This window comes from Macrobrachium rosenbergii, chromosome 31 (genome assembly GCF_040412425.1).
Source record: "Macrobrachium rosenbergii isolate ZJJX-2024 chromosome 31, ASM4041242v1, whole genome shotgun sequence".
Taxonomy (NCBI): Eukaryota; Metazoa; Arthropoda; class Malacostraca; order Decapoda; family Palaemonidae; genus Macrobrachium; species Macrobrachium rosenbergii.
Genome location: NC_089771.1, coordinates 29,410,384 through 29,429,487, shown reverse-complemented (window position 1 = coordinate 29,429,487; position 19,104 = coordinate 29,410,384). Strand labels below are relative to the sequence as shown.

Here is a 19,104-nt window from a genome sequence, read left to right as displayed (position 1 = left end):
CTAGGCAGATCTATGGGTTAGAAAATTCCCTGGGACAAAATGACTACATGGCAATTTACCCCCTTCCTTCCTCTACCACCCACGCAAGGCTAATATCAATTAGTCATACACGTGGTTCTTCAAAGGGAGGTGTGGTCGCTCTTGTCACGCGTTTCTGCCCGTTTGCGATCACATTTTTTTCGTGCAGTGCCTGTTGTGGACCATCCAAACATGGAAAAGAAGTATACAAAGCATGATGACATCGTTAGGGTTATCGAGTGCCATCGTATAGGCTTAAAAACCCATGAAATTGTGCGACATACTGGTGTGAAGCGCCGAACAGTGCAGAACCTGGTACGGAAATATCGCGAGTCCAGTAGCCAGGAAATTCCCACGCATGGACATGGCGGTGGGCCAGCCTCCAAGGTCTCTCCTCGCACCCTTTCAGTGCTAAAAAGGCATATAGAGGTGAATCCAACCCTTAGTGCTAGACAACTAAAGGAAGAAAATCCTACGCTGCTGGGGGAGGCTTCTGTTCGGACGGTGCAGAGACGTCTTCATGAAGACCTTGGCTACCGGAAAGTGGCTGCAAGAAAGAAGCCGATTATTACCGACCGACAAAAGAAGAACAGGCTTAGGTTTGTGCACAAATATAGTGACTGGGATCAAGAAAAGTGGAGAAAAGTGTTGTGGACCGATGAGGCAACATTTAAAGTCACGGACAGCAATCCGAACAAAGTGTGGAGGAGGCGAGGGTCAGATCCTTTTGACTCAAAGGTGATTGCTCCTATGGTGAAGTACCCTGCCTACATTATGGTGTGGGGGTCTTTTGGGTATGGGGGGTTGGGGGATTTAGTGGTATTGCCTCGGAATGAGACTGTGAATGCTAATGCTTACTATACCATTCTGAATGACTGGCTTGAGTCCAGTTTTGATAAGTCTGGCACGAGCATTTTGCAGCAGGATGGCGCACCGTGTCATAAGGCAAAGAAAATCACAACCTGGCTAAAAGATTGTGGGATAAACTTCATAGAAGACTGGCCAGGAAACAGCCCCGACATGTCCCCTATAGAAAACATTTGGGGGATCATCAAACAGAGGCTACAAGGTGTTGATACATCGACAATTCCGAAGCTCGAGGCTGCCGTGCGTTCTGCTTGGGATTCAATCAGCCCAGACTTATGCAAGAGACTTGCTGATTCCATCGTAGGGCGGCTGCAGACGGTGAAGAAGGAGGGAGGAGTAACAAAACATTTAGTTATTGGTGAGCACCCATAAAAAATTTCAAGTTGATTTCTTTATGTTTAATGAAGTTTTCTTTGTTTATTGCATGATGCTGCAAGGTGCTGATTTTGTGGTGGGGTGCAACGTCGTGCGACGGGTACTGATTGTATATTAAAAAAAACTCGAGGTAAAAATTAAAAATTAAAAAATATATAATAATAATAATAATAATAATAATAATAATAATAACAGAAGGACAGCTTGACATTAAACATATCCTTCTGTTACACATTCCTTGTCAACGAAACAGACCTTATATTACTAATTAAGGATTGGTACCATGATTTTAAATATTTCTATTAGAATGTTTTTGTGAAATATTCCTAAGGGGGGGGGGTAGGGTAACACTTGTAAGGAGGTAACTGATTGACTCATATCTTTAACTACGAATAACCTTCTGATATAACCTTCACTTTTTCAAAGGGCTGGAATAATGCTTCCTTTTGAGTATTTTCCCAATGGGTTTTAATTATGGAGTTGATGCAGCCTACAGCAAATGTGATATTAAAAGTTCGGCAATAACAGCTACGAAAATATGTATTGAATTAGTTACCAGCGTGTTTTGTTTCCTCGTCCTATTATCTGAAAAACAAGAGATTAGCTCACTCAGCAGACTCTCTCTCTCTCTCTCTCTCTCTCTCTCTCTCTCTCTCTCTCTCTCTCTCTCACTGAAAATCAGTTGTGTATTCTTACATTTTCTCTGTCATTCTTTATTCAAAAACTTCTCTCTCTCTCTCTCTCTGAAAATCAGTTGTATTCTTACTTTCTGTCAGTCATCCATATACATAAGGCCTCTCTCTCTCTCTCTCTCTCTCTCTCTCTCTCTCTCTCTCTCTCTCTCTCTCTCTCTCTCTCACTGAACATCAGTTGTATTCTTACTTTCTGTCCGTCATCCTTATGAAAAAGCTTCTCTCTCTCTCTCTCTCTCTCTCTCTCTCTCTCTCTCTCTCTCTCTCTCTCTCTCTCTCTCTCTCTGAAAACCAGTTGTGTATTCTTACCTTTTGTCTGTCAATCTTTATCCAAAAGCTTCTCTCTCTCTCTCTCTCTCTCTCTCTCTCTCTCTCTCTCTCTCTCTCTCTCTCTCTCGTGACCCAACAACTCCCTCCCAGGCCGAGCCAAAGCACCACACACACACACACACACACACACACACCCACACCAACATTCGGATAAGCATTAACGGGTTTTATTACAAATTGAAACCTTCCACGTAATTCGTGCCATTTCTGAAATGAATTCGTAATCACGAAGCATCATCCTCATATAGAAATAAATTAGCGATTAGATTCATCTCATTAAAAAAAAATATTAAAAAAATATCGAGTGGGATGGAACTGATATACGAAAACAAGAATTTTTTCTCTACTTATTTTATTTAAATAAAAATTTCTGTCTAAATAATTTGCACTGCTGACAGTGGAAATAAGATTTTTTTTTTTTTTACTTTTTTTTTCCCCCAAGCCCGTGCTTTGAACTACCCGATCGAAAGCCATCGGGAAGCGAGCGAAACATTGCGGGCGGGAAATGAAAACGACGGAGGCAATTTTCTCTTTCCGGAAATGTTCACTCCGTTCCGTCCATTTCCGACCGTTACTGATTGATACATATATCTCCCTTTGCCCTGTGATTATTGCATCGAATGCTTTCGCGTTTTATTTAATTACTTAGAGGTTGCGAGTGGGGATAATTAAAGGTGATGTTCCGAGCAGGCTGCTGCAGTCTGGAGAGGAAGGATGGATATTATTTTGTGATTATTATTACTGTTACTGGTATTGAGTGGCGCCTGCGAGGGATTATGGAATAATTTGAAGAGAATTGTCCTCTTGCTAATAACAGATATAAACATAATGGAACCCGTTGTCTGTTTTGAAGGAATGTATTTATCAGGCCTCAAGGTCTGATACGATTATTGTATACGAGGGAAAGAGAAAATACGCAAAGGATTGCTTACTCATTTTTAATTGTGTGGGGGGGGGCGGTGCTGAAGGCGTAGAAATTGCAGTGGCTGGGAGCCTCTGAATGATGATGAAAAGATACTGATGTGTTAATTTGAGAATAGGAAAGATTAATTGTAGAAGTAAACAAGCAAAAAGTGCGCCGAAGTTTCTTCAGCGCAATCGAGTTTTCTGTACAGCGTATAATCAAGGCCCTTGAAACTTTAATACTGCCCGGTGGTGGCTTATCGTATATCGTTGCCAAAGCACGATTATGGCTAACTTTAACCTTAAATAAAATAAGAACTACTGAGGCCAGAGGGCTGCAATTTGGTATGTTTGATGATTGGAGGGTGGATGATCAACGTACCAATTTGCAGCCCTCTAGCCTCAGTAGTTTTTAAGATCTGCGCGCGGACAGAAAAAAGTGCCGACAGAATAAAGTGCGGACGGACAGACAAAGCCGACACAATAGCTTTCTTTTACAGAAAACTAAAATAAGTTTTATCACTACGTAGGGTCCAGGGATGGAAAAGAATGGGAGTGAAAGAGAATCATTTCGCTGAGAGTGAATCAGTGCCTGTTTGAGTTAGGATGACCGTGCTGGCAATCTGAATGCAAAAGTGACGACACAGCTGTGTCAGGACAGACGTGGACGGGAGCGCCCATGTAAAAATCTACTAGCAGATTTTTACAAGCAGATTTGGGTCGGGGGGGTTGTAATTTTCATGGCGTTATAGATTTCATTTCACTTCAGTCGAGTGAATTTTCGAAGATAAAATGTATTTAGTTGAAAAAGACTACGAATTGGAGAACAAGTATATTCAGAAGCACATACGGTTTAGGAGCGCCATGCTCCGTCTCCAGTCTGGAGACACTAAAACCCATTAATGTCTCCGCACTGAAGAAGGAGCATCACGCTCCGAAACTGTTCGTGCTTCTGAATAGAGTTGTTCTCAAATTAATTTTTTTTTTTTTACCGTTAGTGAGGATAAGCAGTTACTTCTCTGGGGAGGACAATAAACGTTTATTTTTCTACAATCAACAATTCTTCCTCTTTAACTGGGTTAATTGATCTTTCTCGCCTCCGCATATCAATCTCAAATATGTCGTCTCGTGAATTATCCACCTGATTCTCGCTATGCGCTGTAACAAAGTGGACGTGTACTTGATATTTGAGGTCAAAATTTGTCCCTCATCGACCATTACGGAGGCTTTCGCTGGTGTGTGGTGTGTGTGTGTGTGTGTGTGTGTGTGTGTGTGTGTGTGTAAACCTTCGTAACTGTAAACCATACCATTATAAATAGCTTGCTAACCATTTAATTTTTCCGCGTCTAGGACTAGTACAAACACTTGCGGCCTACACCTCCTGAAAACGATTAGCGAGAGATGAATGGCGTTTTTTTTTCACAGGAGACCACATTATTTAACTCTCTCTCTCTCTCTCTCTCTCTCTCTCTCTCTCTCTCTCTCTCTCTCTCTCTCTCTCCTGCAGTTTAATTTCTCCCGCCTTATTCCTTTTCCTTGTACCTCTCTCTCTCTCTCTTTCTTGCAATTCAGTTCCCCCTTTTTTCTCAATTCCTTTTACGTCATCTCTCTCTCTCTCTCTCTCTCTCTCTCTCTCTCTCTCCTTTGCAGTTCGAAGTTCGATCTCTCTCTCTCTCTCTCCCCTTTGCAGTTCGATCTCTCTCTCTCTCTCTCTCTCTCTCTCTCTCTCTCTCTCTCTCTCTCTCCCCTTTGCAGTTCGATCTCTCTCTCTCTCTCTCTCTCTCTCTCTCTCTCTCTCTCTCTCTCTCCCTTTGCAGTCAGTTCGATCTCTCTCTCTCTCTCTCTCTCTCTCTCTCTCTCTCTCTCTCTCTCTCTCCTTCTTTGCAGTTCAATTTCTCCCTCCGCATTCGCCTTCCCTGTCCCTCCTCCCAATCCTCCGCCTTTACTGAGGAAAAATAGTAAAAAATGGAAAAACAAATATATATAAAGGATGGGTAAACACGTTCGTACCTTCGGCTCTCTGGAGATGTGGAAAAAAAGGCGCCTTTGTCGAGAGATTATGTCCGAATAAAAGATGGAGCCACAATGAAAGTGCGATACACCCAGACACTAACCGATCTGGAGATATGTTTGTTTGTCTTGAGACGCACACACAGAGAGAGAGAGAGAGAGAGAGAGAGAGAGAGAGAGAGAGAGAGAGAGAGAGAGAGGTCGTCAAAATCAACACGAATGAATATATAGGAAAGCAACCAACAAAGAGAGAGAGTCAAAAATCAACACGAATGAATATGTAGGAGGAAGCAACCAACAAAGAGAGAGAGAGAGAGAGAGAGAGAGAGAGAGAGAGAGAGAGAGAGAGAGAGAGGTCGTCAAAATCAACACGAATGAATATATAGGAAAGCAACCAACAAAGAGAGAGAGAGAGAGAGAGAGAGAGAGAGAGAGAGAGGTCGTCAAAATCAACACGAATGAATATATAGGAAAGCAACCAACAAAGAGAGAGAGAGAGAGAGAGAGAGAGAGAGAGAGAGAGAGAGAGAGAGAAAATCAAATCTCTAACACCGAGAGCAAGAGAAAAAACCCTATTACCGATTCCAAACAATGGGGCAATTTCCTATTTTCCTGTTTTCAAGTCTGTAGACCAAAAGCAATGCATAAACGTTTATGGGCATCTGAATGTCATCAGTTTAAGGATGACAAGAAGGTCGAAAATCCCGCCAGAGAAAGAAGACTTTGATCCCAGTCGGCAAACGAAAGCCCCGAAACGCCCGTTATCATATCTCGCTTAATGTTGGTGCAGGAGGGTTTTCGGGATAATAATAATAATAATAATAATAATAATAATAATAATAATAATAATAATAAATACTTAGTTATTATACTGATTTTTTATTTTATTTTTTACTTTTATAATTTTTAAAGGGTACCATTTATGCGGTTTTGGTGGGTTGTGGATGAAAAACCGTTTTATTATTTTTAGATGAAAACCGAATATATTGTAGTCACTTGCATTATACGTCTTGCTAAGCGTTTCGACACCAGCCATAAACATATTTATAAATACAATCATGCGATATTCATCTGCCATAACATCAAGGTCTCTTTCGTTATACATATTGCTTAATGATATGTTACATGTAACGCAGAGAAACATGCTATAAATATATATGTATATTATATATATATATATATATATATATATATATATATATATATATATATATATATATATATATATATATATATATATATATATATATATATATATATATATATATATATATACAGTATGTCTCATAAAAAACACTATATAAGTATTTATATCCTGCACTGCATACGTAAAAATTGGACTAATTTCAATTTATCCTTGTTATACATTTGCCCCGCTGTCGAACTTCTCCAAAGTTCCAGAGGGCCTTTATTCCTCACACCGTTCGACTGTGGAACAAGTCTCCCTACTCAGGATATCGTGCAATTGGAACTTGAAGAGTTCAAGCGAAAATGCGATGCATTACTACCCTAATACTGTTCACCTTGAATTTCTATTAATTTTTATCTATTTATTAATATATTAGTGTATTTTTTTCTTTCTCAGTAAGTGAGATCTTTCTGTATTTCCCTGTACTTCCTCTTACCTCTTCTTAAAGAATACCACATTCTTTGGAAGCTTGAATTTCAAGCCAATGGCTCCTGTGGTGGGCTCGTCCCATATGAACAGGATTCATCTTCTGAATAATAATAATAATAATAATAATAATAATAATAATAATAATAATAATAATAATAATAATAATAATAATACTTCTCACATGGAGTCAGTGTACAGAGTTTTAAAATCTCTCGGTGCAACTTCCAAGCGTCATACCATATATACGAAACTTATGATTGCTGTAAATATTTTACACCTCACGTAGCATCGTGTTATCTTAACTTCAAAAGTCTCGTACACCTCACGGTGGTCCTTATCACTGATATGCGTGATAAGACTGTGTATATTTAGTGTGACTATATAAAGACTGACGCCTCTCTCTTTATCTCTCTGTAAATTCTACAAGATGGTATTATTCAAGAATCTCTCTCTCTCTCTCCCTCTCTCTCTTTTCTATTTTATGGTATTATTCAAGAAACTCTCTCTCCCTCTCTCTCTCTCTCTCATACAAAAATGGTAATAATCAAGAAACTCTCTCTCCCTCCCCCCTCTCTCTCTTATATAAAATGGTATTGATTAAGAATCTCTCTCTCTCTCTCTCTTCCTTGTACAAAAATGGTATTAATAAAAAATCTCTCTCTCTCTCTCTTATACTCTCTCTGGCATTAATCTCTCTCTCTCTCTTTCCTTATACAGAATATTAATAAAAATCTCTCTCTCTTCCTTGTACGAAATGGTATAAATAAAAAATCTCTCTCTCTCTCTCTTTCTTATACAAAATAGTATTAATAAAATCTCTCTCTCTCTCTCTCTCTCTCTCTCTCATATCCGACGAGTTTTTTAAGAGTTCGGTTTCAGACGAAATCCTGATACGTGGCTCCACTACCAGTGTATATCGTTTCGTATCCTGTGATCGAATTATTTCCTCCTGGTTGAAGGTGTGGTTATGGAAGAAAGAAAAGATCGGGGATGTCTGCGGTTTCTGGAAACCCAATAGGATTTCATGACTCGCCTTGGAAATAGGACGTGATTTGTTGTGAATATATATATATATATATATATATATATATATATATATATATATATATATATATATATATATATATATATATATACATATATATATATATATATATATATATATATATATATATATATATATATATATATATATATATATATATATATATCAGTTTCAAACACAAATCCTTCGTTGTATATATATATTTTTTTTTCAGGGAAACTGTAGAATGAATTCACTTTGTTGGGGGTAATCTGTAGAATTAATTCATTGAAGAATTATTTCACCTCGTGGAAAATGTAGACTGAATTCACTTTGTTGGGGGAAAACTGTAGGATGAATTCACTTTGTCGCGAAAACTGTAGAAATAATTCACTGTAGAATGAATTCACTTCGTTGGGGAAACTGTAGAATGAATTCACTTTGTTGGGGGTCCCGTAGAATTATGCACACAGAACACTGAATCACAGATACGGAACACAACAGTGGCGGAAGAAGATATTATCGGACCATGCAGCATAACGGGGCCGTATTGGAAGCAAATGGAATTTCATACTCATGAAAACAAGAGTAGTAGGCCATACGGGCACCAACTGTAAATGGACAAAAAAGAGAGAATCCGTCGTCTCGTTTTCGCCCTTACGGCTTCAGGTCGCAAGGTCGAATGTTGGACATCGGCGCTGTCGTAAAGAGGTGCTTCAGGAGCAAGGGAACTGTTATTGTCATTTTTCCTCTTCTGCCGCAGGTTATTAGGGATCATTTTCGCATCCCCGCTAAAGAGGGAAGGGGTTTGGGGAGGGGGGGGGGGGAGAGGGTGATTGCGAGGCATCTTCCCTTCCTCTGGGATGCTGTGAGATTAGGGATGCGTTTGCCTCCGAGATAGCTAGACATTTTCTTTAAAAAATCATAAAGGGTCTCTCTCTCTCTCTCTCTCTCTCTCTCTCTCTCTGAATATTTAAAGACATTTTTGCTCACAGCTAAGTACCGCTGTAAAATGCCGCGCGGCAGAGACTACCATGGAAGGCCATTCTGACACTTGAGCGTCAGGATAAAAGGGGCGAAATTGAAATGACGGACACAAACCCCCCTCCCCCACCCCTCCTACCCATCTCGTCGTTTTGTGAAGACCACCAATGGCCCCTGAATACGAGTTTTTTGGGGGATGCAATGAGCGACTAAGAAGGTGATAAAGCAGAGGAGGGAGAATCTTTATTGAAGTTGCCTCTTCTCCTCCTCCTCCTCCTCCTCCTTTTCTAGTAGGATGTAGACATTCAGAGGTCGACGCCACTGCACCATATATATATATATATATATATATATATATATATATATATATATATATATATATATATATATATATATATATATATACTGTATATACAGTGGGTGCAAAGGAAATGTTGACAGCAAAAATTCAATGGAAAAATTGACAGCAAAAAATACATGTAAACATTTTGGTTGCGCTGGTCAGGCTACTGGGTGGCGGGGTTTGCTCATACGTCTGGCAGTTCAAAACACCCTCAGAAGTGACTCAAAACATCACACAGACTCAGTGCTGACTCAGCTATGGATGAGAGTGGTTTTATGTCAGACCACTTCTGTCCCTACTTTTTGTCTACTTTTGGAGTGCTGTAGCAGTGATACCAACTGCTAATATGGGGCGGAAGAGGCTTACTGATGCTGAAAAAGCTCGTGCCTTGACACTCCTTGAGCAGGGAGTGTCAGTAATTCGTGTGGCGCAAGATATTGGGGCTTCAAGACAATGCATTTACGTCCTGAAGAAGGCTTCTGTGGGACTCCAGCCAGGAGAGGTCCCGAAGAGGAAACCTGGTTCTGGGAGGATTAGGAAGACTTCCCCACATACAGACAAGCTCTTGAAACTTGAGGTTATGAACGATCCATCAATTACAGCTGCTGCCTTAAAGAAAAAGATGCCCACTCTGCTGCAAAATGTTGCTGTTCGTACAATCCAACACCGCCTTCAGAAGGACCCTGACCTTCGCTGCTGCCATGCTGCTAAGAAACCCATGTTGAACGACGATATGAAGAAGAAACGCAAAGCTTTTTGCATGAAATATCTTGCCTGGACAAGTGAGTAGTGGAGAGGGGTCATGTTTTCTGATGAATCGACCTTGAGACTCGTCAGAGCTATGTCCAAAGTACCACCCAAAATTCACTGTGAAAACTGTTAAACGTCCGCCCAGTGTCATGGTGTGGGGAGCATTTAGTGGTGCAGGTGTTGTGGTGAACTCCATTTCATGCCTAAAGATGAAACTGTGAATAGTACTAATTACCTGAATATTTTGAAAGACCACATGATTAATTGTTTTAATGAACGTGCATGTCATGCAGGATGGGGCTCCACCTCACAGGGGTAAGAAAGTTAAAAAGTGGTTAGCTGACAACAATGTTTCACTGTTAGACTGGCCAGGCAACTCACCTGACCTTGACCCAATAGAAAACGTGTGTGGAAGGTTATGAAAGATAAAGTTTGTGAGACCCAGCCACGTAATGTTGAGGAGATGAAGAGGGCCATATGTGATATATATATATATATATATATATATATATATATATATATATATATATATATATATATATATATATATATACATATATTTCATTATTTTATTATATCAAGACAGAATATTGGCTATATATATAGTACACACACACACATATATACAACCACACATTATATTTAATCATTTTATTATATAAAGACGGAAAATTTGCTAACTGAAAGTTTTTTCTTATTTCAGACGGAGAAACATCAAAAGATTCCACCAGTTCCAATGACGCTCCAACATCGAAAACATCGGGGAAAGAAAATGTCACCACTATCAGTAATCAGGTGAGAATATACAACATTCGACTTTTGGATGTTTCCTAGATAGTGACCCCCAAGGCTTTTCGGGGGTCGTCATCTAGGACTAATATTTCTTGGGGGTCATTATCTTCATGATATTTACAGTCTTTTGTTTACGTCTTTACTGTAATCCCCAACGGGCTTGTGCTAAACACTCCGCAGAGGTGGATACATACCGGGTTAAAACCAAACCCTTGGGGGTCACTATCTAGGAAAGGTCAACGGGACTTTTTAATTACTTTTTGTATGATGATTAGGCGATACAAGAGACAACTGTAAGAACTGCAGGTGAATAATAGTACCTGTATGAGTATGCTAGGGTTTTTGTTCATATCTTACACGGTTTGCAACCATTATATTTCTGCAAAATTTATATTACACGGTTTGCAACCATTATATCTCTGCAAAATTTATATTACACGGCTCGCAACCATTATATCTCTGCAAAATTTATATTACACGGTTTGCAACCATTATATTTCTGCAAAATTTATATTACACGGTTTGCAACCATTATATTTCTGCAAAATTTATATTACACGGTTTGCAACCATTATATCTCTGCAAAATTTATATTACACGGTTTGCAACCATTATATTTCTGCAAAATTTATATTACACGGTTTGCAACCATTATATCTCTGCAAAATTTATATTACACGGTTTGCAACCATTATATCTCTGCAAAATTTATATTACACGGTTTGCAACCATTATATTTCTGCAAAATTTATATTACACGGTTTGCAACCATTATATTTCTGCAAAATTTTTATTACACGGTTTGCAACCATTATATTTCTGCAAAATTTATATTACAGTTTGCAACCACTGCAAAATTTATTTCGGCAAAATATCTTGATTTTATATTACACAGAATTGCAACATCATCTCTGCAAAATTTATGATTACACGGTTTATATATTTCTGCAAAATTTATATATGTTTAGATTTTTTCTTATTGAACTTTAACCCCCTAAAAATACAACCCTGATCGTAACATATATTTACATTACATGAAAAAAGGATTTGTTAAAATAGTTAGTTGTGATATATGTTTAGATTTCTTATTGAATGGCGGGTCAACGTACTATTTACATGAGTCATAGTTCAATTGATTCAGTTGGAGAAAGTTGTATTGAATTGAATTTAATATAGAATTTAGGGTGGAAAGTAAGATGGAAGAGAGAATACGAAAGGAGGTACAGTAAAAGGAACGAATGGGGCTGCAGCTAGGCGCCGAAGGCACGCTGCAAAGAACCTTATGCAATGCCTACAGTGCACCGCATGAGGGGCACTAATGGCACTGCCCCCCTACAGGAAAGGTTTTGTGGAGTTGTAGAAAAGACCTAATACTGTGGAAGATTTCTGCTCAGCGATTCATTCAGTACTCAGTGTATGAATGAAGAAGTGAATATATATTTTTTGTATATTTTATATTTTTTCCCGAAAGTTACTACCGATTAAAACAACTTCACTGAACAAACTCTCAAATTAAAAGTTTATCAGGCAATTGGAAAAAGAGAACGTGCAACCGGCTTCAAATTTACTATTTACTCGTCATAAATACACTAAATATTAGACAAAGGAATTAAAATAAACAGTCGGAACTCGCTTATGAAAATTTCACATTGCGTCAATGAATCATGGACTCGCAAGAAGGGCGTAAACTTGACCTAGTGTTTACCTAAAAGAGGCTCTATCCAAGGCTACCGTAAGTGTTATTTTCCTCCGTTTTAGAGGCTCGAACCGGGAAAATAGTAATACGGGAAAGTGTGTTGATCCTAAATGACTAATTAGATTAAAATTGTATTAGCAAGCGTTCGTTGTTGTTACATTACAAAGTAAGCCTCTGAAAATGTTAATGAATAAAAACATAAATATCAGATATGCTTATGTTTTTTATTCATTGTATTTCATTGGTAACTGATTGTTAATGAAAAAACACAATAAGGTATGGTTTTCTATATTCCCTGTCACCTTCTGTTACCTCTTTCAAATAAACACCATATCTTTGGAACTTGAATTTCAAGTCAGTAGTCCCTGTGGGCTTGTTCCATATGAATAAAGTTATTATTATTATTATTATTATTATTATTATTATTATTATTATTATTATTATTATTATTATTCAGAAGATGAACCCTATTCATATGGAACAAGCTCACAGGGGCTACTGACTTGAAATTCAAGCTTCTAAAGAATATTATGGCGTTCATTGGAAATAAGTAACAGAAGGTAATGGGAAATAAAGAAAGAGGAGATAAGTTATTAGAAAAACAGATAAATTAACAAATTAATAAATAAATAAAAATGTAAGTAAGATATTAAAATACAAGTTGAAATATATTAGGGTAGTAGTGCACTGCACCTTCGCTTGAACTTCTGAAGTTAATAATAATAATAATAATAATAATAATAATAATAATAATAATAATAATAATAATCCTGCTGCTTACAACAGCATTACCAACAATACCGAAGCAGAGAAATGACTACAATTAGAAAATACAAACAGACAAGATCCACGCTTATAAAATCATAGACACAAGAATCTTCGGAGGCGACAGGGAAAGTAATCCTTCCGATGACCCGCAGAATCGGTCATAATCCCTTGCAGGCAGTTTCGTCCATTTGCAATGGCCAGGGTCGGGGAAAATTGCTCTTACCTGAGGGAGGGTGAGTTTTAAGTGACCAAACTACCTCGAAAAAGGCAGGGGTTGAGGAGGGAGGAGGAGGAGGAGGAAGTCTCTCTCTCTCTCTCTCTCTCTCTCTCTCTCTCTCTCTCTCTCTCTCTCTCTCTCATGAAGGGAGGCGATTGGGTTTTAGTTTTACATAAATATTACCCCAAGTTTATGCTCTCTCTCTCTCTTCTCTCTCTCTCTCTCTCTCTTTTGGCCCAAGCAGCGAATCAGGTACCTGGTTGTTGCTCGACTGGTAATGGGGCGGGTGGGGACCATTCACAAAATATTCTCATGAAAGAAAGTGAAACTGTCACCACAGTCGCATTAAAAAAAAAAAAGTTTAAATTCATAACATCCTTTGTTTAAGGATTGTTAATAAAATGCAAACATACAGCAACGCAATCATAACATTTTTTCCGTAGAGCAAAGTTATTAATACCAAGACAAGGCGAATGAACATTATTGCCGTGTTTAGTAAATACAGCTTCGAATCAATTCAGAATTAACTCCTTCATCACGGGATAAACGTTTGCTATGAAAGTTTCCTGAACGTTTGTTTTCAACGTTTCTTAAATGTTTGATATCAACGTTTCCTGGACGTTTGTTATCAACGTTCCTAAACATTTGCTATCAACTTTTCATAAACGTTTCCTAAATTTTCTCTATCAACGTTTCCTAAATGTTTCCTAAACGTTTGCTATCAACGTTTCCTGGACGTTTGTTATCAACGTTACTAAACATTTGCTAAATGTTTGCTATCAACTTTTCATAAACGTTTCCTAAATTTTCCTAAATTTTCCTAAACGTTTGCTATTAACGTTATCAACGTTTCTATCAACTAAATGCTTCAACTTTTCATAAACGTTTGCTAAATTTTTAACGTTTCTAAACGTTTGCTATCAACGTTTCCTAAATGTTTCTATCAACGTTTCCTAAACACTTCCTAAGTGTTTGCTATCAACTTTTCATAAATGTTTCCTATCAACCTTTCATAAAAGTTTGCTATCAACGTTTCCTAAACGTTTGCTATCAACGTTTTCAAAACGTTTGCTATCAACGTTCCCCATCAACGGACACAGTCAGGTGAAGCTTCGCGGGTTGCCTTGGGGCCTCGCAATCAGAGACACAAATCCCGACCAAAGGTAATATTTCGCCGGCCTTACGACCACATTCGTGTGGGCTCTAAACATTCCCCAGCCCCCGACCCCCCCCCCAACCGCGCCGTGCGCCACATGGTCGTTAATCTCGTAAAAAAAGGCACTGAACAGGGTCCTTATGAATCCCTTCTCTCTCTCTCTCTCTCTCTCTCTCTCTGATAAATAGAATAAGGGTTAAATCACGAAACGCTCTTGCTACCTAAAATAAAATGGCATTTATCAGCTCTCTCTCTCTCTCTCTCTCTCTCTCTCTCTCTCTCTCTCTCTCTCTCTCTCACACACACACACACACACACACAAAGTACTATTGATCAAGAATCGCTCTCCAAAAAAGAATAACTGGGATGCATCAAGAAACTCTCTCTCTCTCTCTCTCTCTCTCTCTCTCTCTCTCTCTCTCTCTCTCTCTCTCTCTCTCTCTCTCTCTCCCCAAAAGTGAATAACAGGGTTGATAGTTATTGGCGATACTGTAATTTCCAAGCTCGGGGCCACTTGGATCGCCAAAACTGGTAGAGAAAAATAAAAACAAGAAAGTAAGAAGAAAAAAAAATTAGCTGCACGATGGTATACTGTACCTTCTTTGCCCCTGGAGAGAGAGAGAGAGAGAGAGAGAGAGAGAGAGAGAGAGAGAGAGAGAGAGAGAGAGAGAGAAATTTCCCATTACCAAACCTTCTAATCCTTTTGGACAGGGCAAGTTGTTTTGTGAATGAATGCTCTACCAACTTACAACTGAAATAATCAGTTGTATATTTTCTTTTTTGTAATATTAAGACCTCTTGTAATATCTCTGCAATTGGTAACAATGTCAACAATATTTTTTTTTTAAAAGTGGCACACATTCTGAACTACGGTGCCAGTTTTCCTAAAGGACTCTGACGTGTTAAAATGCCCTCAGCTCATGTAGAGGCAAGGTGGTTGGTTCATAATGTATTATGGTACTTTTCTATAAATAAAATAAACAAAACTAACAGTGGTCCTTTCACTGATGTCAGAAAAGCTTTGAGACAGACTGCACAAACTACCATAAACCACAATCAACAGAATATGCAAAGAGGTGCTAGAACAATTTGACGATGCCATTTTTCTGGAACATCTTCGTTGTCTCTGAAGAGTGTTTTGCGTCGAACTGTAACTGTGTTAGATTTCTACGCGGGAAAAGAAGTCCCCGATGGCTTGAAAGAAAACATCGGATATAATGGTTGCAGAGAAAAATGCTGCATGTGTGTGTGTATGTATATATATGTCTATGTTATTATTCACATATAAAGAGGAGATGAGAACTGGCAAACAAATGTATATACATTAAGCAGTCTCAAGTTCAATGTAGAAGGCAAGGATTATCCCATGACAAAGCCAAGAGAGATTTTAAATGGCCTCGGAAGCAGCAAAACAATGGACTACGCGACGTGAGGAAAGAAAGAAAAAAACATACGCTAGACTCGCAATCATAAAATTAAACTTCTTTTCTTTCTATCTTGCTCAATAAATGCAAATCTAATTATGAAAACATCTTGTTAGTAAGAAGTTAGGACGATATTCTTTTGCATTTTCTACTGATCTCGTTTTGAAAGAAATAGAACTTGTAGTTCAGATACCCTTATAAGCGGTTTAACTTTGGATGTCATGGATTAGAGGCCTAAACAACAATTGTTACTGTTCCCGAGGATAAGGAGTTAAAGGTTTTAAACACGTGGTCCCTTCCAGCCGCGGTCATTTGGCAGCGTGGGAAGAAACGGCTAAAACGACTATTTAAAGGACTGGGAAATAGTAACAGTTGGGAGGGAGGCTTGTATTGTCTCCCGTTGTGATTGGTCGAAGCTGACGCTTCCGGGCATATCGGTGGTAAGCGACGCATCAACTCATTGTCTCCCGGGCGCCTTTCTTGAACAGACCACCGGCACCCATTATGCTCCTGCAGTTTTCGTGTTACGAATGTTATCTTTGCGCTTGATATTTTATTAATAATCATGACTGTTAGTGTTGTAAATCGTGAGTCCAGGTCGCCAAAAGAGTTTGAATGAGTTAGTGAAAGCTCGGAAGATAGGACCTCCGCGTACCGACGATGGATGTTTCGATAAGGTCACTACGCCCGTGATGAAAGGCTTAAAAGCCTTGTTTAAGAAATACTGGGCCCTGAGGCTGCGAGTGGTGTTGAAAAGATTAAAGAGGGGAAGGCTGCCGCCATGCCCGATCCAAACACCATATGCAAGCCTATTCTAATATTTTTATGAATATATCTCTCTTTCTCTCTCATTTTATATGCAAGCCTATTCTAATGTTTCTATATTCCCTCTCTCTCCTCTCTCTCTCACACACACACACACATTTTATAAGCAAGCCTATTCTAATATTTTTTATCAATATTCATAACAATTTTCTTGAGCAATTACGTTTGTATGTATGTTTACATTACCAACATTATTATGATTTTATAAGCTGCCTATTCTATCTCTCGACTTTCTCATTTTATATAATCTATTCTTGTTGCTGTATTCCCCCTCCAGTGGTTGAAGAAGTAAACAAAAACCAGAACTGTCAATATTTTTTTATTAAATTCAAAACTTTCTTGAGCGTTTGTATGTATGTTTACATTACCAACATTATTATGATTGTGTACGCTACTATCACGACATTATTGTAATCTATTCTTACTTGTTGTAATGTCAGTGGTTGAAGAAGGAAATTAGCCAGAACTGCCTTGTCAAACTGAATTCGTGCCTTGTCAAACAGTCTTTCAAGCATCTATAAGATGCCTTGTCAAACTGAATTCGTGCCTTGTCAAACTTCTCATTGTTACGATTGAAAGTTTTGCTTGTTATTTCATGAAGTGCACAAAGAAATGAAAATCATTCGGAACAACCAAATTTTACTCAACGCTGTTTCTTTGGGTAAACGGAGTGCAGTAAATGACAGGTCTCAGGTAAAGCCATAAACAAGGTATTGACCTCGAGGGAGAGATTTCAGAGGATTACTAGATCTGGCGACGCCGTATAATTCTTTTCCCTGGCCCCACCCTAGCGATCTTAGAGTGAAAGACTATGAGGAGATAAATGAAAAGGACCTTGTTGTTGTCAGCCGCGTGGACTAAAAGGTTGTGACCGGAATGTAACAGAGATGAAAAGTTGCTTTGAAGATATCCAAGTGGCAACGTAGCCAATTAAAAAAAAAAATAAATAAATAAAAAATCGCTCATAAGGCTCGGCACAAGTATAGGTTTGCAGAATGACACGGCGCATGGCACAGAATTACCTTACGTTTTTGTACCGTCGCTCGAAAGCTAAACAAAATAATGAAATGATTTAAGGATATGAGGTAATGTGATAAATTTTCATCAAAATGGCGCAGACTTTATTAAAATCGGATGTTTTGTTTGGAAGATACTGCTCTCGGAAAATTTGCACCATGGTGGCAAATGTCTCACTGGTATGATAAAAGAGTATGCGCTTAGCAGACCCCCACTCAGATGAAAGTTTTCCAAAGTGTAGCCACGAGTTTAAAACACATTAAAAACACATCTGACTTCAGACACTTTCATTGAGAACCTGATCGTTTTCACCGAAATAAAGAGATGCGGCGTATTTGTTCTTTTACCTGCCTTGCGGTCGCTTTACTGATTAAAAATGTTTAAAAACGTAATCCAGCTGTCTTCAAGCTACCATTTGGATGGGGCAGCATGGAAAGAAAGCAAAAACAATACAATAAATGACAGTCCTCAGGCAAAACCATAAACAAGGGATTAACGGTAAGGCCAAGGGAAAGATTTAAATGGGTTAATAAGTGGCCGAGAATGCCAATGTGGGCTGCTGTTTTCTTTCATCTTTTATGAGTCGAGACTGGAAGCTGTATGTCGTGCAGTGAGGGGGGGGAGGGGGAGGGAGGGAGATTTAGGGAGCGAGAGGGAGGTACACATGAATGAGGGAGGGAGAGAACTATCTAGGGAATACAGTCAAGTCAAAATCAGTGAGTTATGTTTTTCATTTGGTCTAGAAAGATATATATCATATGGTTTATAATAATATATTAAAATACTTTATTTTATATTACTTTACAGTCATATACCTGTGCAAAATTCGTTATTTTATATTACACGCAATAGTCAAGGCGGAAATTCATGCTTAGTATACACAGATATAAATTTCGCTGATTTTTTTAAATTGAATTTTAACTCCCTTAAAATACAACGGCAGTCACAACATTTATTTTCATTACACGGTAAAAATATGTTTTTAAACAGTTGACTTTTTTCATTTGATAAAGTTTCGCTTAATTTCAGTTGTTTTTTTTTTATATATTTTGTATGAATAATTTCAGTTATGTTTTTCATATATTTTGTATGAATAATTTCAGTAATGTTTTTCATATATTCTATATGAATATAACTAAATGTTTTCATATATTTTGTATGAATATAACTAAACTCGGGTCATTTAAGAACAGTTCCAATGATCGAACATCCGCGCTCCTGTTTAAACAAAGAATTGGATAATGGAATCACCGTGGAAAAAAAAATTAAAACCCGTTTTTTAATGCAAGGAAGCA

General features: G+C 38.2%; 1 protein-coding gene across 2 annotated transcripts in view; it reads left to right on the top strand.

The window, feature by feature from the left end:
- The window catches only part of LOC136855494 (protein IWS1 homolog), a 44,254-nt gene that overhangs the window by 9,597 nt on the left and 15,553 nt on the right, over positions 1-19,104 (top strand). Inside the window, exons 1-2 of one of the 2 annotated variants that reach the window (XM_067132579.1) lie at positions 9,421-9,946; positions 10,618-10,709. In XM_067132579.1, the coding sequence (XP_066988680.1) occupies positions 9,511-9,946; positions 10,618-10,709 (528 nt within the window). In that variant the 5' untranslated portion in view covers positions 9,421-9,510. Of the gene's footprint in view, positions 1-9,420; positions 9,947-10,617; positions 10,710-19,104 lie in introns of those variants that run through there. The other variant, XM_067132578.1, reaches the window with a different exon arrangement.